General features: G+C 42.9%; 1 protein-coding gene and 1 long non-coding RNA gene across 2 annotated transcripts in view; one reads left to right on the top strand and one right to left on the bottom strand.

Annotated features, from left to right (window-relative positions):
* The window catches only part of JAZF1 (JAZF zinc finger 1), a 307874-nt gene that overhangs the window by 133370 nt on the left and 146730 nt on the right, over window positions 1-27774 (bottom strand). Inside the window, exon 2 of the mRNA XM_074340922.2 lies at window positions 1501-1573. Within this exon, the coding sequence (XP_074197023.1) occupies window positions 1501-1573 (73 nt within the window). The remainder of the gene's footprint in view (window positions 1-1500; window positions 1574-27774) is intronic.
* Window positions 20413-24962, top strand: LOC141573213 (uncharacterized). Its single transcript, XR_012498917.2, has 3 exons — window positions 20413-20844; window positions 21890-21973; window positions 22759-24962. It is a non-coding gene; the product is annotated as an uncharacterized LOC141573213 (long non-coding RNA).

Raw genomic sequence — 27774 nt, 5'->3', positions numbered from 1 at the left:
TGTAATTAGTGGATTCTTGCTGTCAACACGGCTGACAATAGAAACAGGAAGAATACATGTGAACATCTCATAGATGCTTATTAGAAAAAAGCTTAGCATTACACAGATTGTTATATACCCAGGGAACGTATTTTACCCCAAATACAATAGCCGCACAATTAAAAAAGCCCCACTCCATAACCACAATTAATCTGTATAAGCCTATTCCTCCTATTCCCCAATACTGGCAGGATAATTAACATTCACATAACTCTAATGAATAATTGAAAAATTTTTCAACACCTATGCTAATCACTGGAAACAACACAGGTTTTATGAGTAAGCCAGAGAATCATGTGTGTGTGTGCGTGTGTGTATACATATACATATATATACATACACACACACACACACATATATAGATCTTAATTCGTAACCCATGTGATTTCGAAGGTGTTCTACTTAAAAACAGCTTAAAACTTAAGGGTGATGAAAAACTGTAGATGACTTCTCTCACTTTCAGGGAAGGCTGATAAGTAGGAAATTCAAAATAGCTATGCAAATAGATATTTATGTTCGTGAATCATTTTAAAAACATACTTCGTAAATGAGCTTAAAACGGCCCAGGCAACTCCAACCCTAAGCTGTTTGCAGACAAGAAAAGTTTTCTAAAAAGGCATGAAAATGAAACAGTACAGATAATTCATTCCACCTCAGACTGTGAACTTTAGCTCTGGTACAAAGAGATTGAAAACATTCTTTGCCTTATATAAAAAAGGGACAGTCAATAGAAAATCATGCACTGAATTACAAGCAGAGAGTTTTTCATTCTCATTCAAAACTAGTTTTGCTTTGCTTTTTTTCTCTTTGGGTGTATGTGTTTTCTTAACATAAGTTGGTTTCAGGTTCTCTCCAAAAATCACTGTCTCCTTAATGATTTGAGTTGGCTGAAACACCAAGTCCTCTTTTAGACTTGATAGATCAAGTTCGAACTGTTCTGTAAACCTGTGCTCACACATTCAGTTTCAATAAAAACTCACGTTACTCTACACAGATGGGGTCACTTGCTGAGAATGTTTTTACTAAGAGATGGGCTGCTACTAAATAACTTTCTGATAGTAAATTATTTCAATTTGTTATATCCTGATGTATTCTGATATTCCAACCATGTTCTGAATTCATAACGTACTTCTTTGCCCCAGGATTTAAAAGTTTCACTCAAACATAAATCCATTAATTTCCCCAACTGCCCTATGAAGTCAAAAGAGCATATTCTAACTCTGCATACAAAACACTTCCAGAATGAGCTTATAAATCAGTCATGTTTTCAGCCACATGCACAGAGAACTGCATCCTACATTTTCTCATCAGAGAAACAAAATTCCATATAGAGGTTAATTTTCAATAATCTCCTGTAAATATTTTAAAACTGAAAACATTTTTCTCTACTCTGTTAAGATACATGTAAAAAATAAACATGTGGCATATACGAGGTTGCTATAAATTCTGAAAATGGCTTACCTATTAATGTAACTGAGGGCGACATAGGTTGGCTGCTGTAATTCTTGTTTCTCTAAAACACGTGGATCTGTATCTGTAATAAAAACACAATTATGATTTTTCAGCTTTTGCATCAGAATATATGAGCCTACCTAATATAAAGTAACAGAGGCTAAACAGAGAAAAAGATTAATTTAGTATACCTCTTTTTAAAGAAAACTCAGTCAGCAAAGCACAATCGTTTGTTCATTCATTCATAAATAACAAGATATTGCATTACTTTTCAAGGGAATTCCAAACATCAACAGAGATAAAATGTCCATCTGTCACACAAACTCTTGCACAATCCCTCTCATAAATATTGGTTTTCACTGCTTGCAGTTACAATGTTGGCATGGTTTTTGGTGGTTAATCGGCCTAAGAAAGAAAGCCTCTGTTAATTATGCTCACTCCGATGCTGGAACAAATTAGATGCCATTGGAAAGCGCCATCAATTTGAAAATCTACTGAGTATTGTTCTTATTCACTGAACATGTTTCTGGGTTTGGATTCACATTTTGGAGTTCAGCTCTTCTTTTTTAATTGTATGATGAGTTTATTATAACTTTTCTGGATTCTCGATCAGGAATTCTTATACTGATTCTCAGAACCCACAAACACCGCATTCCTCAGAGGCGTTTTTCCTCTGAAGAGACAGAACTCAACACCATAGCAACCTTCCATAAGGTTGCTTTGCTAACACAGCACCAAAAAACAAAAACAAAACAAAACAAAAAACGCACTTTTCACAATGAGAAATGTATTTTCAAGCTTCTCATGCAGAGAAGTGATTGTGCTAAATGTACGCAAAAACACTGTTTATATATTAAGACTGGAAGAAACTGAGCACATTTTTGCTTTCTTAGAAAAACGTTCAGACATTTCACACAGATTTCATTATAACCTCGTTTAAAACCATCTCATTATTAGAACTCTTCCAGCTGCACTTGGCAATAACACCTCCTTTGATGTAATGACAGATGTTGTTTCAAGCACCTTTGCACAGGAAGTGTTTACTGCACGTGGTTGATGTAAGATACACCCACTAACTCCAAAGTGCATTAACAGGTGATGGGGGCAGAGGGGCAGACACAGTGGCGAGGGGCAGGGGACAAAAATGATAGCATAAACATCAATTTACAAGGTTTTGGGCTCCCAGACTGAAACTGGACAGTAGTGGCCATTTTATTCTTGGTGTGTTAAAAGTTAATAATCTCACGTTCACTTTATTGTTTTTCCTGTGCCAAGAATTTCAGGGACATACTATTCAGAAATACTGCTTCCTGGGGCTTTGCCATTGCAGGTTCTTGCAAGCCAACTTCTGAAACAAGAGACAAAGATTCTCTGAATGGCTCCATCATGTCGGGTCTCAAGGTTTTGGCAGCGCCAACTGAGAACACATACTAGTCACTCAGCATTTCCTCTACCTCCCACAATAATTACGGATACGACTTACAACTGAGCCTGTTTGTACATCACGGGTCTACAAATACAATCTGCGGTTCTCTAAACACATGGAAACCACACTTGAAGGGAAGCTCAGTTTTCACACTCAACCCTTACACACACTCATCTCATTTTGCTGGAACCCCAAAGTACATCCATGTTCCTGAGAGGCATGCTTCGTACTCTTCATCTGTATTCACTGGAGAGGAGTCAGGAGAACAAGGCTCTCCAGAAAAAAGGTGTGTTATCCCGGAACGCTGAGCTGGCCATGTGTGCAAATAGTGACTGACAGACCAATTCTGCAAGGTCTTTCTAGGTGCTTCACGAACTAAGAAGCAAAAGGTTGGAGACAAAAACCATGAAAACGGAAAGAAGGGAGGAACATGAGAAAGAACAAGGCAATGACTGCACATGTCTGTGTGGAAATTGTCTCAAGAATGCCACAAAACAGTTTTGCCTCAAGTTTGGGAATTGACAGATGACTGAGGTGTTTAGCTTTTGAGACATGGGCCTGGACCTGAGTCACTAAAACCCATTCCTTCATAGAGACATCTGGTGCATGGCTACAGAAGGTATATTATTTTGAAAGCAAAGAGCACCGTTCGGAGTTTAAAATGTGTGTAGAAAGGGGAAAAGAGCTAAGAGGCCAATAAATATTTTTATATCTTCCACTTTTACCTTTATTCCTGTAACTGATGCCCAATCTAACAGTATTTCCACAAACCATCCTCTAAAGCTTTTCTTTGTTTCCAAATTATATAAATATTTTAAATACTACCTCCCTACGCGACCTCAACTTTTATTTATTTTTCCTTTATCAGTGTGTGTGTTAGGTATACACACGCCCCTCCCGTCTACCCCTCCCATCCACACACACTAACAATTTGTATTACTCTTTTCTTCTTTACACTCGAATATCTCTTTGGGGAAGGGGAAGCAAGTACCTCATCCAAAGTTCTACATTTCTGATGCTCAAATAAATGGTATTTGGCCACTGACAGTCACACAAACTGCATCTGGTAATACTGTTTCACAAAGAATCAAGAATGTTTGCATTCTATTGGCAAAGCAAGGTTCGAAATATTGTTTTTTCACTTTGTTTCACCACATTCCATTGCCTATACTAGACGTACGTTCACATACCCTCAAATTGTGAGTGGTGAGTGGATTTCCAGAAGCTTCTAAATGGTGCCCTCTCCATGGCAAAAAGACCATCTGGAAGCACCTCAGGCAAGAGTCTCCCCTTTTTCTAGAATGCAGGCTCTGATAACTGACAGGGAAGCAGGCCTTCCAGACAGACGTCCACCAGGCCTAAAACATCTTTTTCAGATTAGATGTTTCCTTGGGCAACCTTCAGAACATCCATGAAAGCCTCGAGTTCTTAAAACAAAATTAGGTACTTGGTGCCCACACATCAGGAGAGGCCCCACACCAGTGCTACTGGAGGAAGAGCATAAGCTGCCGGCCACAAATAAACTGCAGCTCCGTCACTGGCTTCCGGGCTGACTGGTTTGCAGTGATCACGACTCACCATTTTATGGATTTCATTGCGCCGCCAAGCACTTCACATTCAGTAAAAGTATAATAGCTGCCGTCATTATTTCTCCCTTCTTGACAGAAACCTAACCGTCTGAGGCTTAAACACTCTCTACAGGAAAGGATTACAGTGACAAGAGGCTCGGATTTTCACAGCAGGAGAAGGACGCACTCCTCACGAAGGCGGAACGTACATTGTCAGGATAAACTGGTGAGACGAACACTACCCCCTGGATATTACCGGGTTCAATAAAAAGAACATCCTTATACCATGTGGCACAGCACTGAGAAAATTTCCACAGATAAGTGGCCATCATAAGGAACGGGATATGAATTGCAATGCCTGTAGCACACAATCTCCCAGATATTTCTCTGGCTTGTTTGTTTACAGCGCCAATAAAATTATGAAACTGGAACACTGGCTGCCATTACTCAGAGATAAAATCCACCTCAGGAAATGGTCTGTGGGACAGAAACACTTGAGTTTTTCATAGCCACACGGTGCTCCTAAAGCGGACAACTGGCAAGAATGTAAGCATTTCTATAATGTGGTTTTCTACAGCCATATAAACCCTCTACTACTTTCATGTCACTAGGAAGTGACAGGAAGATAAACCCAAACCTCCTCAGCGGGGTGGGGTATAGCCAAAAAACGCACCGAGAGATTAGTTTTCTGCCTCATACCACCACTTGCACACACAGAGTTCAAGTTGACTGACGACTGAGAATTCAAATATTAAAATGTTATTTTAAAACACCCAAGCAATAACAACCTCTCAGCTCACGTCCAAGTTTCTAAGGCACAGTATTCTCTCAGGGAGGGCAGTCCCCACTGTGGAGCTGTGCCTCGTCATCCTTCCTCCCTCGGGGGAATAGCTGGGAGGCACAGCTCTGCAGCGAGCACGAGACTCTCCTAAGCATGTACGGCTACAGCAGACGGCCTGTAAGGATGTGAACGGGAAGGGAGTGGGCAGTTCCCAGCACTGGAAGACCCCCGGGGAGGCGAGGCCCACCCAGCCAGATGAGTGATTTTGAAGGTCTGGGCTGGATACACCCCTTTTCTTTGGACCCACTCGGTAATAATTAACGGGTGCAGTCTGGTCTCAGTCTTCCCCCCACAGCTGAACTCCAAAGCCACAGAAGCTTAGTTTATTCAGCATGGCCTTCCACAGCACCACTGGCCGAGTTCGTCGCCTCTCTCCTCCTCTCTCTGCACCTCGTCACTGCCAGCACTATTCCTGTGTGTATCTCACCGGGCTGGCATTATCCCGGGATATCCTTGCCCTTTCCACACTTCTCAGGTGTGAACTATCCCAACTTCTTTCGTCTCTCAGTGCCCAGGGTTAGGAGATGCAAAATAATTACTGAATGGATATTCCAATTCATTTTACAATGACAACATGGAAGACTTTGGGTTAAACATGGTAGATTGATCAAGGGGATTTGTTTCCCTCACCATCCAAGGTCCCACTAAAGTAGAAAGAAAGGAATAAACTCACCAGGGATAGAAGAAAGGGGAGATGTCAGCGGACACGTGATTTCAACCAGTGTTTTGGAAGATGGACAACAAATTCAGGAGGGAATGTGACCTAGAGAGGAGAGGCAGCTACAACCTCCAGCGCCTGCATCGGGGGCAACCGTGAGCCAGGACTCACACCCACTGCAGAAACCAGCTCTGAGAGGCTCTGGATGTGGCGGCACAAAAGGCGAGAGAGAGAAGTGTCAGGGCTGAAAACAGGAGGATTGTTTAAGAGGGTGATTATCTAGAGACACAGAACCAGGGGACAAAGCATAGCAGAGGTGATACAAGGAGAGTACGGGCCGACCCCGTTTTACTATGCTTCACTTTATTGCGCTTCTCAGTTGTGTTTTTTACAAAGTGAAGGCAAGACCCTCCACCAGCAAAAAGATTACGACTCATTTTATTGCGATACTCCTTTTATTGCGGTGGTCTGGGACTGAACCCACAATATCTCCAAGGCCTGCCTGTACAGTGCTGAAAACAGGGAGATTAAAAAGTGGAAATACGCCTACTCCACTGCTCCCAAGAACACTGGCAGCCAGTCAGGAGGATTCCTCTCTGATTAAGTTAAGTGGGCTCAGAGAAGAGACTGCCAGATGTGGACATCTGGCGATTCCCTAATTAAATGATCTCCCTCCAGTTAAGTCCATGGTCAACAAGCCCTGTCCGTGCCTCCCTCCAGAGCCTCTCATCAGCTTTTTATTGCCTCAGTCTTAAACCTGAGCCAAGAGCAGTCCTGATCATTAGCCATTCGAGGGAGAATCTTGAACATGAATGGGAGACACTAAAACAAATGATGGGGGAGGGAGATAGGAAGGCAAGAGCCAAGGAGCAGACAGACATGTTGATGCTCACTTGGGAGGTTCAATGACACAACACACCTACCGACACAAACCCACTTAATTGCAGCACGAGGACCAGAGGCTCTGCGCCCTGAGTCCCATGAAGCCAGCACTCTGACCGTTAAAAAGGCTGCTCATCCTCTAAAGTCAACTCATTGCCACCGCCTGGTTGTAACACTGGACTCCATACAATCTTTATAGCTTTCGTAAAAGCCCAGTATAGTTCTGTTCCACTTTCACTCTACGTTTAGGACTAAATTTGATGAACCAATAATTTACAGAGACTGACTTTTAATTCATGGCTAGTTTACTTCAGCTGCTGAAATAAATATTTCTTCTTGGCAATGGCCCTTTCCAAAAAAAAAAAAAAAAAATCCTACAATTGCACATAACCAGCCTTTGAATGGATCAACTTTTCCTTAGTTTATAGGCACGTCATTTGAAACTTTTCCCAAGCCATAATTTCCATTACAGGGCAGTCAGTGCAAATTACAGTGAGATTCTTGCCTTCCCAAATTCAATGTGAAATCCAGATGCAGTTAAGTGTTGCTGTAAACTTTACGAGTTAAATATCTAAAAGTCAGGGACACAGTTCAGCACAATAACACCATCTATTAAAAAAAAAAAATTCGTGTTCACATTTGTAGCCTGAGTTTTCCTCTACCAGTGAATGAATAAACATTATTTAAGCAAGAACCCTTTGGACAATGCTGTAGGAGGTTGATTTATAAACAAACACAGCATGCTGCAGCCTTCCTTCGTCCTGAAATGGCCAGAGAGTCCAAGTTATTAGAAATAGATAGTTTTGACGAGGATGCTTTCTAACTCTTTACCAACCTTCAAACTCCCAGGGTCACTGCTGAATGCTTGAGACTGGAAGCTATTTTTTCCTGAGTATAAGATACGGAGCCCCATGTCTATGACATGAGTAGCCCATACTTTAAGTGGTGACAGGGTGTAATTTATCCACCCAAGCTGTCTTTCACCTTGTTACCTGCGCCAAGAGAACCTGCCAGAGACCATCATGGCGGCCAGGAATCTGGCCTAAAATTTTCCTGTGGTCTCAATCAAGAGGCCAGAAGGCTGGTTAGGAAGCTATAAAAGAAGAATGCTATAAGAGATTGCATAGACTTAGATAAAAGCTCGGACTTTCTTCGTGGAGACAAAAACTAAATTCATTTCAAGAAAGACACACTCAATTCTCGCCATGTGCTACTTGCTCATGAGAAAGTCTAAGTCAGCAGATTCACAGCAGAGCAAGAAAGATGACACACTTCACAGTTAACAATAATCCAAGACGGACCATGATATATGCCAATAGAGAGGAATATACTAACTGCTGTAGAAACAAAACATGATTCAGAGAAATTTCTTGAAAGAAAATTCTACATGAGCCTTAAACTAAATCTCCAGACAAAAAAAAGGTGAGAAAATGGTGAGTCAGAATAGAAAGCCGTTTGAGCAGATGCACAGAAGCATACGGGCAGGTATTGGCCAGAAGTCTAGCGTGAATCTCACAGTTCAGATTGGGCCCACATCCTGGAAGGTAGGAAATGCTCTCCGCGCATTCAGACTTAATGCTGCAGACCATGGAGAGCCACTCAAGGTGTAAACTGGTATGGTCTGTGTTTTAGGAAAGAAACTGGTGGTGGTGTGGAGACTGGGAGAGAAATTGGAATATAAAAATGTAAGATTTGGTAAAAAAGGAGAAACGGAAATGCAAGATTTTTCTGATGGTATAGATGTGAGTGCCTCATTACCAAAAGTAAGGAAGTCAATAGAAAGTGAAGGCGTTTGACAGACATGAAAAGGAGGTCTTGCTTCCGATGTGTGGTAAGACATTCTGCAGAACCGTGAAGCCTGGGCCTCAAAGAAAGGAGAGATAAAGGACTCATGCTACAGATAGGAACTGAAATGCTGGGAATCTCATCATGATGCCACACATTCCAGCAGCCACTTGAGCCAGAACATGTCCCTCAAAACAAAAACAATGATATATAGTAAAACCCCCATTACTGACTAAAACCTTGTTTATCATAGAACTTAGCTGGTTAATCAGTATGGACTGAGGACGGACTGGGTGTAGCAGAATTCCAGCGGGGATAAAGAAAAGCCAGAGGTTGTACTGCGTTTGAAACCAAGCAGTTGGTAAATTTCAACAGGGAGAAAATAAAAAAGATTGGGGGGAAAAATAGAGAACTGAGTCAAAAGTGACTCTGTGTACAGTATTTTAAATGATCTGGTACCTGAGTCTCTAAGGCTCACTATTTGTAACAACTCTCTTGTTGGAACAGCTGCTCCCACTTGGTGTTGCTTAGGATTATAACGCAATTCCACACAAGTCAAACTGCCTCAGTTTAGTACTAGCCATAACCTTTTAAAGTCTTAGCTGTTGTTTTTGTTTTGTTTTGTTTTTTTATCTGTAAAATGTTGATAAGGATAGTACTTTTGCCCTAGGGCTGAAATGAGGCTTAACTAAGCAATGTTTTAGGCGTAGCTACTAAGTTCTTTAGCTCATAAAATGTTTTGAAATTAAACTCTGCACTATTGTGGTTTATCTCTATTTTATAGTCAGTGGCACGATGACGCACAGAAAGTCTAAGGATTCATCATTCACATAATGAGAATGTTGGCTGCCATCAAATACAGGCATACTTTGGAGATTCTGCAAGTTTGATTCCAGACTATCTTAATAAAGTGAGTCACACAAGTTGTTTGGTTTCCTAGTGCATATAAAAGTTATGTTTACACTACATGTAGTCTATTAAGTGGCAATAGCATAATGTCTAAAGAACAATATACATACCTTAATTAAAAAATACTTCATTGTTAGGAAATAGAGTCAATAACAGTGTAATAACTATGCATAGCATCAGATGGGTACTCGACTTATCAGGATGATCATTTTGTAGGTTATATAAATGTCTAATCGCAATACTGTACATGTGAAACTAATATGATATTGTATGTCAACTGTAATTGAAAAAACTTTTTAAATGAAAATATTGCTCAAAAATGCTAAACATCACTTGAACCTTCAGCGAGTAGATCTTGCGGGTGGAGGGTTGTACCTTCAATTTGTAAAAAGCACAGTGTGTGCTGTGAAGCACAATAAAGCCAAGTATGCTTGTAGTCATTTCCCCTCTTCCTCCATCATGCGTAGGAACATGGCTGTACTAGATAAAGACTACATTTCCCAGAATTCCTTGAGTCAAGTGCACCCATATGACTAAGTCCTGGCCAATAAGATACAACGTTTCCGAGAAGCCCCCTAAAAGTCATGTGACTTTCTTTGTGTTACTGCTCCTCTCCTGCTGACTGGAGGAATGACTGGAGTTCCTGCATCTACTATTGAGTATGAGATAATCTTGGGAATGGAAGTCTTAGATGGTAGAGCAACACAATAGGTGTCCTGATCCCTGATCCTGTGAAGCCCCACACCCTTCCTGGACTGACCACCTCTAGACTTCTTGAATGTGAGAGAAATAAACTCTTCCACTTAAGCCATTGCTATTTGAGGGGTTTTCAGTTATGTGCAGCCAAACCAAATCTTAACTGAAACAAAACAAACAGAATGCTGGTTTACTTCATTGGACTTGAAATGTGAACTATTTTATGTCTTGCCTTGTTTTTCTGGATTAAAAAAAAACAAACACAAAGCATTTATCATATAAGCTCACAGAAAGAAAATCAGAGTAAAATCACACACACATCACCACAGCATCAGTGGCTCCCTCTTAGACCGGGATAAAGATTGGGGAAAAAAGGAGGAGGAAGCCATAATGTCAAATTATGGCTCCTTTGGTGGCTTTAGGACTTTCTCCAGAATTGGTTATTAGTGGGCAATAATGAAGCAAATTGCACATGCATATTACTTCTGAGTTATGAACAATGTAACCAGCAGTAACCTTTGAAGCTGTCAGGATCTTTTCAGGCAAGCAATTAAAGTGAAAAATGAGAGTGTGCACAACTTCCATCACCCAATACCAATGTAATAACAGCACCTACAAACACTGACATAAGAGTGGGACTCAGGCTGAATACTTATTAATGCAGATCTGTTCCCATTTGTTCCTCTTTTTTCCCTCTAACCCATCCCACCCCCACCTGCCAACACTTTTTTTCTTTAAAGGGCAGCTCTGACACCATGGATTGCATTCACCTGAAAGCTACATACAGTGTGACATCTCTCCTATCTGCACCTAAAAAAATTTCCTTCCCTCTCTCTTGACCAAAATACAAATTTAGCACAAGCTTGGATTCTAGAGTAGAAAAAGTTGGTAGGCCTTAACTGGGAAAACATAAAATCAAGATAAAAATAATCAACATTAATAATATTTACAGAAAACCCAACATACATGTCAAGTATTGGGTGATAGACACTGAAATGACCCCACCTCCAAAAAAAAAGTCCTGGCTCTCAAGTAGACCAGACTCTACAGAGGATTTTACTTATATTAAACTGTGATAAAAATGATCTAGTGTAAAAAATATCTGATCTTCTGCGAAACTGTAGGAGTTACTCACCGCTTGCCTATGTTTTGTGATTTAAATACTTGGAAGGCCTCTAGAGAAATGGCAGGAATAAACACAAAGGTGGGCCAGTTGGAATAAGTCTTTCCAAGCTGAGAAGAAACCCCTGCAAGGAGTCTGAAAACTGACGCTGAGGGGTCCTACGAGAAAGGTTGTCTCATTTGGTTTCAGCCATTTCTATACCACCAAGGTGCCTAGAGACCAACGATTCGCAACCAGAACGGCATGTCAGGGTCACTTAGTAGCTTTAAAAAAAATTCTAAAGCCCAGGACCCATCTCCAAAGACTCTAACATGTAATGGGGGTTGACAATCACGAATATAGACTCTGAGAAGGTTTAGAAGCCAGAAAAGGGACAGAGAACTGGTTGGGAAAGTCATTAAACCAAAAAAAACCAAACACTTTGCATTTTTTCTCCAAACTAAAGAGGCAATTGTGAAACAGGAAATAAATTATTGAAAGTGACTTAAAGGTATTACATATAATTCCAACATCCAGTAAAACATTTTAAATTCAGACTTCACTTGGGACTCAGCCCCCTTGCCCCCAACCCCAGCCTTTTACTTTCTATACACAAAGTTGTAAGCTTCATAATTACATAGGTAAGTTAGTGTCTTCATGTACTTTTAAAACCAAATCACAAACAACAAAATACCAACAATCCTTGAATTGTGAGCAACTTTCATCTACTCATAAGAGCATTCTGATAAGACCTCTGACTAGGAATCTTTTTTTTTTTTTTTCTTAGGGGGGGAGGGGGAGTCATTGATTTTCTTCACAGTGAGTTCCTAAAACTAATAAGACTGCATCACTTCAAGTCTTCTGCGGCTCAGAATTGTCTGTAATTCAGATTGGCTGCAACCAGTGTGGTTTTCCTGTGCTCTTATTATTCACCTCAGTTACAAATCAGGTCATAACCAGGCATATTAGTTTTGCATTTTGGAAGCCAGTTAAGTCAAAGATTTGGCAAAAGGAATCACCTTTGTTACTTCTCATCTCCCAGGGAAGCTGAATCATTGCTTTAAAATAAAATAAAAATAAAAAATAAAAGAAGAAGAGGACACAGAGAGAAAGAGAGGAACATCTGGACGCCGAGTGACCTGACTGTTCTGCCTAGGAGTCATCAAACATTAAGTGTGCACATCGGTTACAACTTATTTAGGTCAAGGTCTGATGTGCGGAGCTCTGCCTGGCCCGCTCCGCGATCACTCACACCGTCTCCATGGCCACAGAACAGCCAGGAACACAGCACAGGCTCAGGGGCCACAGAGGTTATGCAGTGTTGGGATTCACTTCTCCCCATTCTGCGCGCGTTATGCCTTCATTCCACTTGCTAATGAGCAGGGGCCCATGCTGGGCAGCAGCACAGACCCACCTCGCTGATGGTGTGCATTTGGGCACCTGGGAGGGCCCTGGCACCTGGCAGATGGCTCCGGCATTCTTGGCTTTTGTGGAAGGGCTTCTTGGAAGCTCTCTGGAGTTCCTTTTGCTTTTTTTTTTTTTTAAATAAGGCCTTAATTTCTTTAGACAGGCAATATAATATGATAGTTATGCTCACAGTCTGCTACTTGCTGGGCGACGTGAGCAAGTTTCTCAGCCTGAGTCCCAGTTTCCTGAGATGGAAGATCACGAGTCACGGTTCTTACCCATTATGAGGTTATCATGGGGAGGAAAAGAGAAAAGCCATATATAATACAGAGCACAGTGGCTGGCACATGGTAAATACTAAAGTCGAAACTATATCATTATTTCAGGTAGTCAGGTCTAAATGACTTAAAAGTGTTTACACTGCGGGCCTACATTTATGCTCCACTGTTCTTAAATAGCAATAATCACTAATAATAAAGAGTTCATCACCATTACTGAGTGCCTGCTATACAGTGACCTGCTTTCTATTTGCAATCCTCACGAAAACCCTGCAGGGGAGCTATCTCCCCACCGCCCCCACCACAAAGGAAAGCCCCAAATCACATGACTAGGAGATAAGCCCTCTGATCCAGGTCCGACTGCCAAGCATGTGCCATTTGACCCTGACCATTGCCTACTCCTATCACACTATTCAGTATTAACGCTCTCAAATTAAATTGCCAGGTGGCTTTCTCCCCCTCCCTCCCTCTATTCCTTTTTCCTCTTTCTTTCCACTAAAATAGTTCTTCATGGATAGAAGCACTAGAATGCTTTGACAGCACTGGGATGAAACATGTGGACAGATTTTGATGAAAACCAGAACCTGCGACACAGGCTGAAACCGTTACTATACCTGCATCTCCGATTCAGTTTCTCCTTCGGGTGACTGATCTTAAAGAACACCAGGTTTGGAACCAGAAGATATGGATGCTAGTCCTGGTTCTGTTTCTAACTTATAGCTTTTAGGAAGTCAGTTTCTCTACCTGTGCAATGGAATAATGATAGTGTACCACCTCCCGCACTCACAAGCTTGAGGTGAGAATTCCACATTTTAATTGAACTCTTCCAGTGTAAACACTAAGGCCCCACTTCCAGCTGCCAATCTAAGGTAGCCTTGGAGTGCCAATGGGTTATTCTCCAAAAGGAATAACCCAATGCACCCACATATTTACTTGTTATTCTCTTAGGCAAAGGCTGTGTGGGGAAGAGAAGGCTTAAACTACACCCTAAAATAGTGACCTGAGTTATTTGTATCAAGAACTTAAGATTTCATTTCCCTTTGCCATCCCTGGAGTTTAGCGAGAACACGCACATATATGCACTTGCATTACTTTTCTCCTGGAAGAGTAAGAACCTTCAGCAGTAGGCTCTCCAATTGCTCTTCTAAAGCCACCTCTTTCCAGTGGAGACAGAAAATTTTCTGGCCAGCGTCTGCTGAGTTCGTTAGGGCTTTCTGACCAACCAGAAACAGTGTGATCAATTAACTTGCTTTATAAAGCACAAGCCTTTCAAGTTTTAAACCCACACACATTTACATGATTTCATCACACATTCAAACCAAATGCAAAACTCTATTGCTTAGGTAAACTAGACGTCATCGATCACAAGACATGGGATTCCTCAGAGAGGTTCAGGAGACGATGGGATTTGGTTAACTTACTTTCAGCTGAGCTTCGGAAAGTGGAAGGCACAGACTGATGGATTTCCTCAGCTTACTTGAGGTGAGGTTTAGTATTCTAGACAAGGATTCAATATCATAAAGGTGTTAAAAAAAAGGAATGGCTTTAAAAAGGAACAGATAACATATACTTTTAAAATATGTTAGTTGCTGACTACAGCCCCCTGCCTGCCTTTCTCCACTCAGTTCACCTTCACCCTTTAGTCAATGCCTAGCTCAGTGTTTTGTCAACATTTTCACCGCCACCCACAGTATGACATATATTTTAAATTGGAACCAGTACACCTCCCTCAGAGAAACACACAAGTTTCACAAAACATTGCTCAATTTCACTAAATGCAATTGTGGGGACAGAGCCCCAGAGAGCAGTTTCCAGGCTCTCGGCCTCACATAGGAAGGTGCTCGCTCAGGTAGTAGATGGTCATCAGCTGTGACTAGTTGGCCATCGGCTGTTACCGGTTAGCCATTAGCCACTGATATAACTGCCGTGGCTATGCTAGCAAGGTGTGGAGTGGCGTGGCGGCATGGCGTGGCGCGGCGGAGTGTGGATTGGGGCGCAAGTGAGGTTGGTTGGCAGAGACAAGTGGACGGCGGGTTAGGGATCGTGTGGCTCCTGCTTCCTGTGTCTCCAACCCAGCCACCAGCGAGACTATAGTGGTATGACTCCCCCATCTATGGCTCCGTGGTGTTCCTGTTTGGCCTCGAGTGACAGCAATGCACTCCAATATTATTTTGTTTTTTAAAAATGTTGGGACAACCATTGAAGTGATTTTATGATCCATGCATGAGTCCCAAATAGTAACTTAAAAAACAAAAAAGTGAATCTTGCTCCAGTACAAACCAGTAATTAATATCATGTGTTAAGCCCATCCCACACAGGGCTCTCTTCCTGCTCCCTAAACTCCAGCAACTCCTCACATCTCCCCATCTTCTGCACACACCTTGTTCACACTCCACACCTTTTGCTGATTATCTTGTGCTTCTCCAGGTCCACCACCTGCTCTTCTCTACCCTGCTTGGAGCTGGTTTGTTTACCCACTCTCTGGCATCTGGTTGGGTTCACCCAACAACAGGCACCAGTAGGAAATTAGAGGGTGAAAGGGGAGAGAGATCCAAGTTTTATTCTCCTCCTTCCTCTTAGCCAGGCATGGTTTGGACAGGGGCTGCAATCCTCAACCTGGGGCCACAGCTCGTGTCGGCCACCCGTCTCTCAAGCACCTCTCTCTAAGTGCTGCTCATAGCATCACCTCCCTTGCCTCCTTCCCACTGTTGCTAGGTCCTGGGTGCCTCAACTTTCCTGAACCCGGCCACAACCTTACAGAAGACCCCCCCTAGTGACCTCCCTTTTCCTCTCAGGACCCTGACTGATAAGCCTTTGTAACATGACTATTTCCCCTACGGGGAACACTTTCTCCTCCCCACTTCTGATTCATCCCCCAAAATCCACTACAAAGGATACCTCCCCTTCAAAGTATTCAGGGAAGCTACTTGGTAGAATTCGCCATAGTGCTCACCATCTATTAAAAGATGAATTATACTTAAGAGTGTTTGTGTTCCCAACACTCAGCTTCTCCAAAGCCAGCATGCTGTTTCTGTTCTGTCCCCAGCATTTGGCACAGAGGCTGGTAGGTAACGGGGATTGCCGAAAAGGTCAATAAACGAATGAAAGATACTAGGATTCTTAATTACTAAATGACATCACAATTACATGCCATGAGGTAGTATTTGCTAATATAACACGAGTATCTATAGAGCGAGTTCATCTAAATTCCCATTCCAGGGGGATCTAGTCTATTTTCTCTACGTGTAATTGCTGGGAGCCAGCTCGAGACAACTGCTGCTTACCGCATGGTGAACCTGCTAACTAACTAGCTCCCCACAATCCCACATCACCTGGCAGGGTGTTTTCTGCTTATTATGCTAATTAGATTTTACTTGAAAGATGTAATTATTGCTGCAATCCAAGGAAATAATTAATGGCCAATTTTAGTGAGCAAAATATTCATTAATCAAGTCAATAGGCAAGAGACCTGCAGAGTTTAAGAAAGGTCCTTCGAGAAGAGAAAAAAAGATAATCACCTAGAGATTTCTCCCTTCCAGAAATACAGGTGAAGTCTATTCAATTATAGTCTCGTGAAAGTTTACATTTCAGATTTAGTCCGATGACACCTTATGCAGTCTAAGTCTAAACTTTTGGGATCTAAAATGCGTTGCCCAACAGAATTATTGATTCATTTTATTGCATGAGAAAGTGTGTAAGGAGGAGACGGCATCCATCTCATACTTGGTCTCTTTAAAATGCTTATTCACTCAAGGATTGCTAAACAACAGACATCAGCTTCTGTTTCCTTATACGAAAGACAGGGAGGAAAGTGTCCTAGTGAGAACACTATTTGGTTTGGTGGATGTTCATATTATCTTTGTCCCTTATAAACATTCAGCCTTCTACACTTGAGGGTGAGATATTTGTCAATGAAAAACGACACAGTGATCTAGCGGTCAGATCAAATCTACACTTACTATTAAGATATTTCAACCCCAAGGAACATAGTCCCTCACAATAGATGATAAACAACCCCCTCCACACTCTTCCCCACAGCCTTCTTCTCAATGCCCTTTTATAATACTCACGTCCTCAGATTTATGTCGATGTTATAGTTACTAGACAGGTCTCCCCATTACATTATGAGAGGCTTAAGGGACAAGAAGAGATGGGTCACAGAAGGCAGCCTAATAAGTGACAGTTGAGTTTATTTTTTAAACCAAAACAACATTTCCATGTTTTCATTTAATTTTCAATGCTAACAACCATCTTCTAGCCTCCACATGCTTGTAAAGCCCTTTAGCAGTTCAGAAAGAAAAAAGTAATGATTTTGTTTTAAATAATGTTCACCATCCACATCTTAATAGTCTGGACACTGAAGCATTTTTCATTCAGAGTAATGATCTCCAGGAGTAAAAATAATATAATTATAACTGAACTACTTTGGTCAGCTAAATCACAACCAGAAATGCACTGGTGTGTATTTCATTCAGTGTGTCAAAAAAATCTTCATTCTGGACCATCAACATAGCACTAAATTTTGATCTGTCATTGGAAACAGGTCGCTTCTATTTTCTGGCTTACAGCATAGGTAACAGGGTACAGCAATTGGCAAAGGCAGCTAATATTTCACATTAAATCTCCCCACCTGACCTTCTGAATCAAAAGTGGAGAGACTCATGAATAAGAAATTATTTATGATACAAGCATCCCCTTTACTTCTTAAAAAAAAAAAAAAAGGTCTCTTAATCAAAGCAAGGAAAGAAAGTACGATCAAAATTTGGGGGAAGAAAATTTGTTGATAGGATAGCCACTGAAGACCGGTGAAGGGAACGGGTTATGTTCCTGAGCTGCTTCCTCTTAAAAACAGGAGCGGAGCGGGCGCCGGTGTGTCCAGGGACTCCTTAAGATGTTTTCAGTGAAGGCATACGGCATCAAAGGGCATGCTGCCCGCGTTGGGTGCGGCCTCTGCTGAACCCTTGGCTATCCACTGCCGTTGAGAGTTACAGGGAGGACGCATTACACCCCTGGTAGAAACAGGCAATGTCTCCTGACACTCTCGTCCAAGACTTGTTTTGAAGTCACATGTGGCTCCATATTTAAACCATGTTTTTATCTTCCTTTCAACAACATTTTGAGACAACCTTTGCAGAGACTCCCCTCCCTTTACCTCCAACCTGAGCCCAGGTACAGCGGCCCACCCCCCTCACCCCCCAATCTATCTGCACCCTCGGTTACCCCCATCTTCACACTTAACACATTGCCTGAAACCACCCGACTGGCGTTCTCTTCCGGCAGGCCAGGGTTTCTCACTGGGGAGCTTCATAACATACTTTACATGTGGGTACTGCCCCAGTGATTCTGATTTCATTGATCTGGGATGAAAGACCCACTAAGTGAAGGCGCTTGGATTTTTAAAAGCTCCTCAGGTGACTCTAATAGGAAGCCAGGGCTGAGAGCCACTGCTGCATTCAGCTCCCCGAGGACATACACCGTGGCTGGTTCCCCAGGATGCCTCGTCCCAACGACACCGTGGCACCCAGCTAAGAGTTTGTTTATTAAACATTAATTGACTGAATAAAAGAATGCTGTCCATTGACTAAAGAAGAAAGTGCGGGTAAAGGCAGGGGGCATTCAGGATGGGTTATATACTGACAATACTTCTCACACTTGAATGTGCGTCAGAATCAAGTGCACGGCCTATTACAACTGAGACTGCTAGGCCCCAGGCCAGGGGTTACTGATGCAGTAGCTCTGGGATGGGGCCTGAGACTCTGCATTTCTAACAGGTTCCCAGATGACGGGAACACTGCTGCTCCGGAGACCACGCTTCCAGAACCACCACTCTGATGATGACCAAAGCCACCCAGTAATCTTAGATTCCGTGACACACAGTAACATGTGACAACCTGGGCTGCAGGCATCTCGGACTGCGTGGCCAAGGAACATCATGGAGAGAAATCCAGCAGGCCTTTAATTTTATGAGATTGCTGCCCACGGACCAGGGCCCAGGAAACCGCCCGCCTGGATGCCCAGTTGAATCGGCAATCTTTAGTTTTCACGGCTCAAGTATCTGAATCATCCATCATGTGTTTACTTACCAGCATTCAGAGCTAAGGTGTGGTCAGCAACCAGGACAGACTGCCATCAACATTTAAATAAAAAGCACAGAACTCGTTCCTAGAAATAGGCCCAAGATCAAGTTTTCCCAGAGCACCAGTGGCAGACTGAGGCCAGAAAACAAACCCACGGCTGCTTGTTAAATCAACTCAAGCACTCGATTCCACAGCTGTAAAAATATACAGTGGTTTAAAATCCAAGCTTCTAATAGCCACCCAAATAGATGCTGTACTAGAATTACTCAGGAAAAAAATGCGTGCTTTCTTCCACTCCTCTTAGTTCAGAGATTTCTTAAGAGACAAAGGTAAGGAATTAGGAAAAGGCCTAGTACATTAGGTTTTCCCATGTGGGCACTGGTTACTGGTTCCCAGAAATGGGAAGGAGGAAGTCTTGGCAGCCCTTCCCCCTGCCTTCCAATCACACAAGCGGCACAAATGGAATTGTGACAGTAACCCAGGCAGGGCCCCTCTCTTCATATCTAGTTATCAGTTGTCTGGATTCAAGCCAGTAGGGATACATCCGGGTGTCAGAAAATGGAATACTTTGGGGTTATGAAACAGTTATTCAGCGAGGAGGTTCTGGAGCAGAAGTAAACAGGAAATTGTGGCTTCTGAAAAAGAACTCTGTCTTAGGAGGAGAGTGGCATAAAGATGGAGGGGTCACCCACATGATAATTACAAAGCCTTAATTTACATACAACCATAGTGACACAACAACTCCATGAAATGACATCATGGCTAAACATGATGTGGAACCCTCGATGTGATCCTCGAACAGAAAAAGGGCATGAGGTAAAAACTGCCAAAATCTGAAGGAGGAACTTTGGTTAATGGTCAGTTGGGTTCATAATTGTGACAAATATACTACACTGCTAATATACGATGTTAATAATAGGGAAAATTGGGTGTGGATATATATAACTCAGGACTGCCTACAAATTTTTTGTAAATCTAAAACTATTCTAAGATAAAAGGTTGTTTAAAAATTAGGGAACGGATGCTCTGAGATATTTGTTAAAGCAAGATGGCAGATACACAGGTGGCTGTTTACTGCATTCTTTTCTGCATATTTAAAATATTTTTGAATATTTTATAATTTGACACTACGAAAACTGTACACATACACACACACATTCCCCGCCCCCAAAGCACAGGTGTTTATTTAGATAAGGGTGCTGTGCTGGGAGCAGACCCAAAACACACCCTCATCCAACCAGTGGCTACAATCCTTTCTGTTTGAGCCCTCCTTGGCTGTTAGCTCTGTCACCATGGAGAGGACCCCCCCCCCCCGGCCCTCAGGATTATATCCTGTGTCCACCCCAGGCTCTGAGGTCCCCTTATATCTAGCACCGTGCTTCCACATCCCATCATACTTACGATGCCACAGAGCTTTCAACTCAGCTAGAACCCTTCAAATGTTAGCCAAGGGCTGCCTTTCAATGCTACTCCTCCAAACAGCCGTGGCATTTTGACGAGGGCAGAGGACAGTCTCTGAGCTCACGCTAGTGAACTGAGTGGTGGGATTTCAAGGCACTGTGACAGGTCGAGGGCCACATGGGTATTGCACGTGTCCCTTCTTTGCTTCAAACAGGACTGCACTTGACCAGAGGTAAAACCCATCCCTGTTCCAGTGGGTCTCTAAACTGAGTGATGCTTCCAGGACCAGCCCAGAGTTCTTGATGTCGTGGAAATTAATTAAGGTACCGATTTCTTACATTTTCCAACCTCCGAAGGCATTAAAAACAGGTGGGGAGCTGCCAGGATGGGAATGCAGAAGAAAGGGGGCTAAGAGGCCTAGACAACCCATAAACTGAATGCTAATCCCTGGACTCGCCCACACGGTCCTGAGGCTGGCTATTTTCGCTCGGCTGTTTTAACGCCAATACCAAGGAATGTGTGTGGCGGCCAGCTTTCCCCTGACACCTCTGCATTGGGTCTCACCCAGGCCAAATGAGTGAGGATGAGGGGAGAGGGGCCAAGGGGACATCATTTGGGAGTTCAGTAAATAAAACTCAAAACTTACTGGTTTGTTTTCTAGACCGAACAAGTCAACATCTTGTACCTACTGGTTTCCCCCTGCCCTTATGCGGGCCATTATCTCATTCTGGGCTGTTCCCCTCCACCCTTCAGGGGAGTCAAGTCCAACCCAACCCTAAAGGGCCCACTGAAGACTTAAATGCAGCCCTGGGATTCTCTGCTTGCTTTTTCCTCATTCATTCTTTTCCTCGACAAATATTTATTAAACACCTATTATGTGCCAGGTACAGTTCTAGGCACTAGAAATATAGTAGTGAACAAAAAAGAGGGGAAAAAACGCCCTTCTGTCTCTTGGAGTTAACATTCTGGGTAGGGCAGGGGTCCATAAGGAAATAGGAGATTATGCACTGCTACTATGTGTACTGTATCAGGAGGAAAACTAGAACAGATGAGGGAAGCTAGAGGGACAGACAATTCTCCTGGGTCTTCATGGGCCCTTAGCATATACCATTAACGTAACTTTGTTAATGTTTGTGTTGCCTCTTCAGCGAGATGCCCTCCATCTGGAAGGACAGGGGCTGTTTTAGGCTTCTTTCATCAAGGATTGTGTACCGATTCTGATGAAAGAATTTATATGACGTAGCTGATTCCTATTTTCGAAACTTAGACCTTCTGGGTACAAAGGAAGGTCAGGGGATTGATCGGTCTACCATGTGCAATGAGCCATTCATTTTGCATGTATTTACCACATCCCTATGTCCCTGGCAGAATGCAGCACTGACAAGACACCTGGGAAGCATGTGATTCCTGCCCTCATGATGTGTACATTTTGGTGAAAAAGACAGCCAAAAGGTAAGTAAATAGGAAATAATTTCAAGGTGTGACCATTCCATGAAGGAAACAAGCTGGGAGATAGAAAGGAGAATCGGAGCAAGGAGGCAGGTTTTTCTGAGAAGGTGAGGTTCCGGCCGAGCCCTAAGGGATGAACAGGAACCAGCCAGGCAAAGGGATGAGGTTATGACAGAGAGAACAAGGCCCCAGCTGGAGGAGACGCAAGGGCGGAGGCCTGCAGGTGGGAATGTGCTGAGTGCACGGATGAGTCTGGGCGAGGGGCAGAAGCCAGCCCTCACAGGCCCTCCTGGGCTAGTGCAGGGAGTGTGGGTTTTAGTCTGCGTGCGTTGGGAAGCCACAGAAGACTCTAATGAGCAGGAGAGAACATGAGATTTATATTCTAAGACGATCACTCTAACAGGACACTCCCAGAATCAGAGTGACCACAGGTCAGTTTGCCAGGGACACTGTCATTTCACTGTATACCTGTTGCCCCAGCATATTAATAGTACCCCATTTCACTCTCCAAAGTGTTCCAGATTAAAAGAAAAATTATATGGTTATTTCTCTCCAGAACCCATTTTTATGACTAATATGATTCACGCTGACATGAAACCCCATACCTCTCTGCCAATCAAATACAGAAGAAGCTGGATACAACACATCCTACAGTGTCAAGTTCAGCTTGCCCTCCAGCATTATAATTATAAAACGGTTCTACTATATTCTGGTGTGGTTTTTTTTAAAGACAGGAAGAAAAGAAAATTCTATAAAATTCTCTCCATGATGTATTTTGTGTTTCACAGCTGCTGCAGGGGAAAACTTTTCCACGGAGCAAACCTAAAATTTTCGTGGCTCAGCTGGAGTCTGTCCTCACTCGATATGGACAAACAGGGTCAGTGGCTACTCTCTGGACTGAGCTCCTAAGAGTCCCGTCCTAGAAGAAGCTTGCCAAAGTCACCTCTGAGGAGCCCCAGGTTACATAACCCCTGTTTCCCTAACCTCTCCTCTCAGGTCTTATTTTTCAAATGTTCAGTCCTCCTTGTGGCTCTCCTGCGTTTCCTTGCCAAGCTCTTCACACTGACACAGAACTTCTGAAGTGATATTCCAGAAGCCCAATGCTATTTCCCTACCACATCTTCCCAGAAGCTCCAAATTTGTTCTCCTTCCCACCTAAGCCATGGACCCGGAAAATGGAAACAGCCCCAACATCCCAAGCTTTACCTCCTGTCTTGCTTTCACCTGTCCTTCTTGGAGCAGACCACCTAAAGAGAGGATTAAGAGTAATCTCACCATCTGGGTTACAAAGGCAAGCATGGGTGGCAACCTGTCAGCTTGGATTACACCCCCTTCTCATGTTCCATTTTAGAACCACAGAATGTCAGGGCAGAGGCAACCTTAGTGGCGTTCTTTGCATTAGCAGATTTAGTTAAAGCTGATCTAAGAAAGAGCCCAGGGAGGAGCTGCAACTCATCGTGCACTGGGGCCCTGCCCTCTGCTTTGTCACCCCTCCGTCGTTCCAAAGAAGTGTCACTGCCCTGATTGTTTTCTATGGATTCGTGGCACAGGTCTTTCCCCGACCCCCTTCTTGGCTTTAGTTTCCTTCTGGAGGATAGAGTATATATGTAATAGGGGTTTACACTCTTTACAACATGGTATCTTCTGTGTAGCCAGGACTCAATAATTTGCTGACCAAGGCACGCATGGATTCCTCCTCGTTTTCTGTCACACGGACAGTTGAACAAGAGTGTTACCAGCTTTTGGGTGGCCACAGGCTCCGGGAGCAGACCCAGGTCCAAACCCAGGTTCTGCCACTCGTTTACTAGTTATTAGTTAACTGAGAAGTGGGCAGAATATACCTACGTCTCTGTGAAGGTTACAGGAACACACAATGTGTTCTTCCCTGAGCACCAGTGGTCCCTTTTGCTTCCTTTGCTTAGTTAATATGGGCTCTTACTTTTTTCTCTGTAGGTTAAACAGAGAGAGAGAGAGAGAGAGAGAGAGAGAGAGAGAGAGAGAGAGAGAGAGAGAGAGAGAAACAAAAAACCTAACAGTACTGTTACCAGAGATAGCATTTCCCCCCATCCTGAACTACTTAAAAACCCTCCTTAGAAAGACAAAACTATGCTGTTATTTATATCCTTTTGCAAATTTTTAAGAGTGCTGAGATAAAACCAAAATGGGGGGGGGAATTCCTAAAGATATTTGTGACTTAAGCAGTAGTTGGGAAAGTATTTAAATTTAGACAGAGAGCTCAGAAAAGCCTCCTGATGAGGTGTGAATCAATGGAAAACTGCACGGGGAAAATTCATCAGAAAGGCAGTATGTGGGCTAACCCTGCAGTAGAAGGAAACGGGCAAAGCAAGCCAACGTCCTCGTCTGTGCCTTCGTCTGATGATGTTGAAACTGCGGGAAGCACCATTTTACGTCTATGGCCCCCAGGACTGATACCATACTGACATCTTGTGGTGAGAAGTATCATGACATGTAGCTGGCCCCACAGCAAATGGGGCCTTGCTATTAATATTACTACCATCTGTCAATTCTGCAACATTTAAAAAACTTCAAATGTTTTCTTCACCACCAGCTCACTGTTTTCACACCATGGAAACAGAAGTGGGGTGGCTGCCGCTGTATCGAGGAACATGTGTGCTGGCCGGCAGCTTAATTGTGACGTTGGCATTTGTACTCCAACTGGATCGTGCTAGTACCTCTAATAAATGTCACTGTTTTCAGGCATTTGCAACTCTTGGCTGAGCCTTTCTTCTTATCTGGCACCTGAGACTTCGGATAGGAAAGTTACTGAAACGTACTGGTGGTTTTAAAAGTGAAATGAAAACTGCAGCTGGAGCTTTCAAATACCAACCAAACTTCCCCTCAGGAGGGAATAGAAAAATAACCGGCTTCCTTAGAACTTTAAAATTAGATTTCTCTCCACAACCACACCCAGGAGTTACCTGGTAATGGAAGTGTGCCAGAAATACTCCATCTTGCAGAATCCGATGCTGTACCAAGTGTCTAGTACATTTCAAGCATTTGAAGGCACGGGTGTGTCCCAGAAGAGCACATGGTCCCAGAGGCAGGGACACGGGTCCCTGTACCGGAAAGCAAAGGAAAAGTGGAGAAAGGCCTGCACGGGCCAAGAGAGCCCTGGTGTGGGAGACACCAGGAAAGGTTTCTGCAGCACGGCAGCATTTATTTATCTCTTTGGATAAGCAGTTTGGGGCAAATAAAGATGGACATGAAAGCATTTATAGCAGGGCGGGTCAACTCCCGGACCTCGGGAAGCAGACAAAACAGGATTTGATTCCTAGGCCTGTCACTTCCTAACTGTACATCTGAGCATGTTACTCAAGCTCTCAAAGTGTCCTTTTCTTCATCTGAAAAGCAGGGATGATGATTTTTGTCATATTGTAGCTGTGAGGACTGAATGAAATCATGTGTAAAACAGAGGAGTCCGCACACACATAGGACACACAAATGTCATTGTTACCAGTGGCGGGGAGCAGCAGGCATGGAGAGAAGAGCAGGAAAGGCCACTGCCACCTGTTGCAACCAGGACTGTGTGAGCGTGTGACGGTGGGCGTGTGACGGTGGGCGTGTGACAGACAAGAACTTGAGTGGGGGGGCCCAGAGTGGGAGAACGGAAGTCACTGAACACCCACTAAGGCACCTGACCTGCTCTTGCTTCCTCTGTGCTCCTAAAGTATCACCTGAATCTTCGCCACTTCGTGTTTCCATCGCTTTATATTCTCTCCACAGAGGTTATTTCAGCTTCTTGAAAGCACAGGCCCCCATCTCAACCCACCCAGCAGAGGGCCGCGTGCATAGCAGCCGCCCAAGAAGCATTTGGCCTGGCCTCTCCCTGTGCTGGGTCACTGCTGGCAAATTAACCTCTCTTGGTGGCAGGTTCCTCGTCAGTAAAATATGAATAAATAAAAATACCTGCCTCCTTTAGTTGCTGGGAAGATGAAATGAGATAATACAAGTGAAGTGACACGGGACAGACTCTTTAAGGGACAATTGCTATCAGAGCTAAACCAGTTAACGGTCATTTTCTATGACATCCAGTCCCAAAGGCCTAAGGATATGGTTAGGTTAAACCAGGAAGGCACGCAGAGTATCACCACATAAGTTTTTGGTGAGGGATTTGTTAAGAAAATTGGGTTATCGTCTTAATTTCTCAGCATTATGTAACTTCTCAGTTTTGAAGCATAGTTCCAAACACACCATGGCAGCACTGCCCTTAATTGCTTTTCCAGACAAAATCTTTCCAAATTTCCACCAGAAGAATGCAGCGGGCACCACCTCATCCTGATCGTCCTAACAAATGGGTGAATCACGCTGTAAGAGGACGGCTTCGCTCCAAAGTCTGCTCCTACTTGCCAACAATGTGTGGCCGTGGGCTGTGGGGCAGGAAAATACCATCTTTTTAAAAATAATAACTTTTAAGGGTTTTTTTGTTCATTAAAAAAAATATTTGTTCCTTAAAAAAAAATAACAGATAGGACTACAGAAAAAGTGGAAAATCTGGAGGATAAATGTTACTCATTGTCAACTACCCAGAATGCAGTTGGTGCATTTTGCTGTATTTCCTTCTAGTTTTCTTTGCATGTATTTCTTAGAACAGGGCCAGTCTGTTCACTTATTACAACCTACAGAGTTTGCTTAATATTTTGCTCTTCATAAAACAATTCCTGAGCACTCATTTAGGAAACAAAGCTGTGCCTGACATAAAGAGGTTCTGAAAGACGTGTGAGAGGAAGTGCATGCTCTCCAGAAGCCTGTACCTTAGCTGAGGATACCTGACGATACTCAGGAAAAAATAAACAATGGTCTACAGTCATGACTGCAGAAAGGGGTAGTACAAACAAAATATCTGCAAGGGGTTCACACCTACACAAGATGGCCCAGAATGGTCTAGAATGGTCTTGAGAGGGTTTCATGAGGGAAGATGGACATTGTGAGTGTGATCATGATTCTACAGATCATTCTGAATGACTCACGACCCTACTGATTTACGCCCCTTTTCTCAATAGGAAGATTTTCCCAGAATGAAAGATTCACTGGAGTCATTCCCGTTGCTATGCCTTTGCTATTATGGATAAAACTATGCTCCTGCAAAAGGAGGGGGAAAAAAAGAAGCTGCTTCTAAAAATACCACAAATGAGCCCAAAAGTAATTCAAAGCAATTTTAAAATTATGTTTTTTATTCATAGGGAAACCAGAGCTTTGAGTAAAAATCAAGAAGTTATCTGAAGAATTAGAAGTGAATTCTGAAATTCCAGAATTCTGGTGTCTAAGCAATACCAAACACAAGAGATTGTGTACACCACATTAGAAGGAATAAAATTTGTTAGGGAGACACCCCCCTATTCCACACAAATGATCTTGGAGGTTGGAACCACTTATCAACGAAACCTAACTCCTGGGGAGAGACTTTCCTGACTGGCCTGTCTTTACCCACTCACTCATTCAGAAAATAGTTGACCCTGGAACAACACAAGTTTGACCTGTGTGAGTCCACTTATACGTGAATTTGTTTCAATAAATACGTATAGTACTATAAATGCCTTTTCTTTCCCTTACGATTTTAATAATAATATTTTCTTTTCTATAGCTTACGTTATTTATAAGAATATGATATATAATACATAAACATGCAAAATTTGTGTTAATTGACTGCCTATGTTATTGGTAAGGCTTCAGTCAACAGTAAGCTCTCAGTAAAGTTTTTGGGGAGTCAAAAGTTCTATGTGGATTTCTACACTGTGTGTGGGGCTGGCGCCCCTAACCCCCTGCATTGTTCAAGGGTCAACTGT

The sequence above is a fragment of the Rhinolophus sinicus genome, chromosome 4 (assembly GCF_057876585.1).
Source record: "Rhinolophus sinicus isolate RSI-liver-muscle chromosome 4, RSI-T2T, whole genome shotgun sequence".
Lineage (NCBI taxonomy): Eukaryota > Metazoa > Chordata > Mammalia > Chiroptera > Rhinolophidae > Rhinolophus > Rhinolophus sinicus.
Note: the sequence above shows the minus strand (reverse complement) of the source record. Positions and strands in the feature narration are given on the sequence as shown.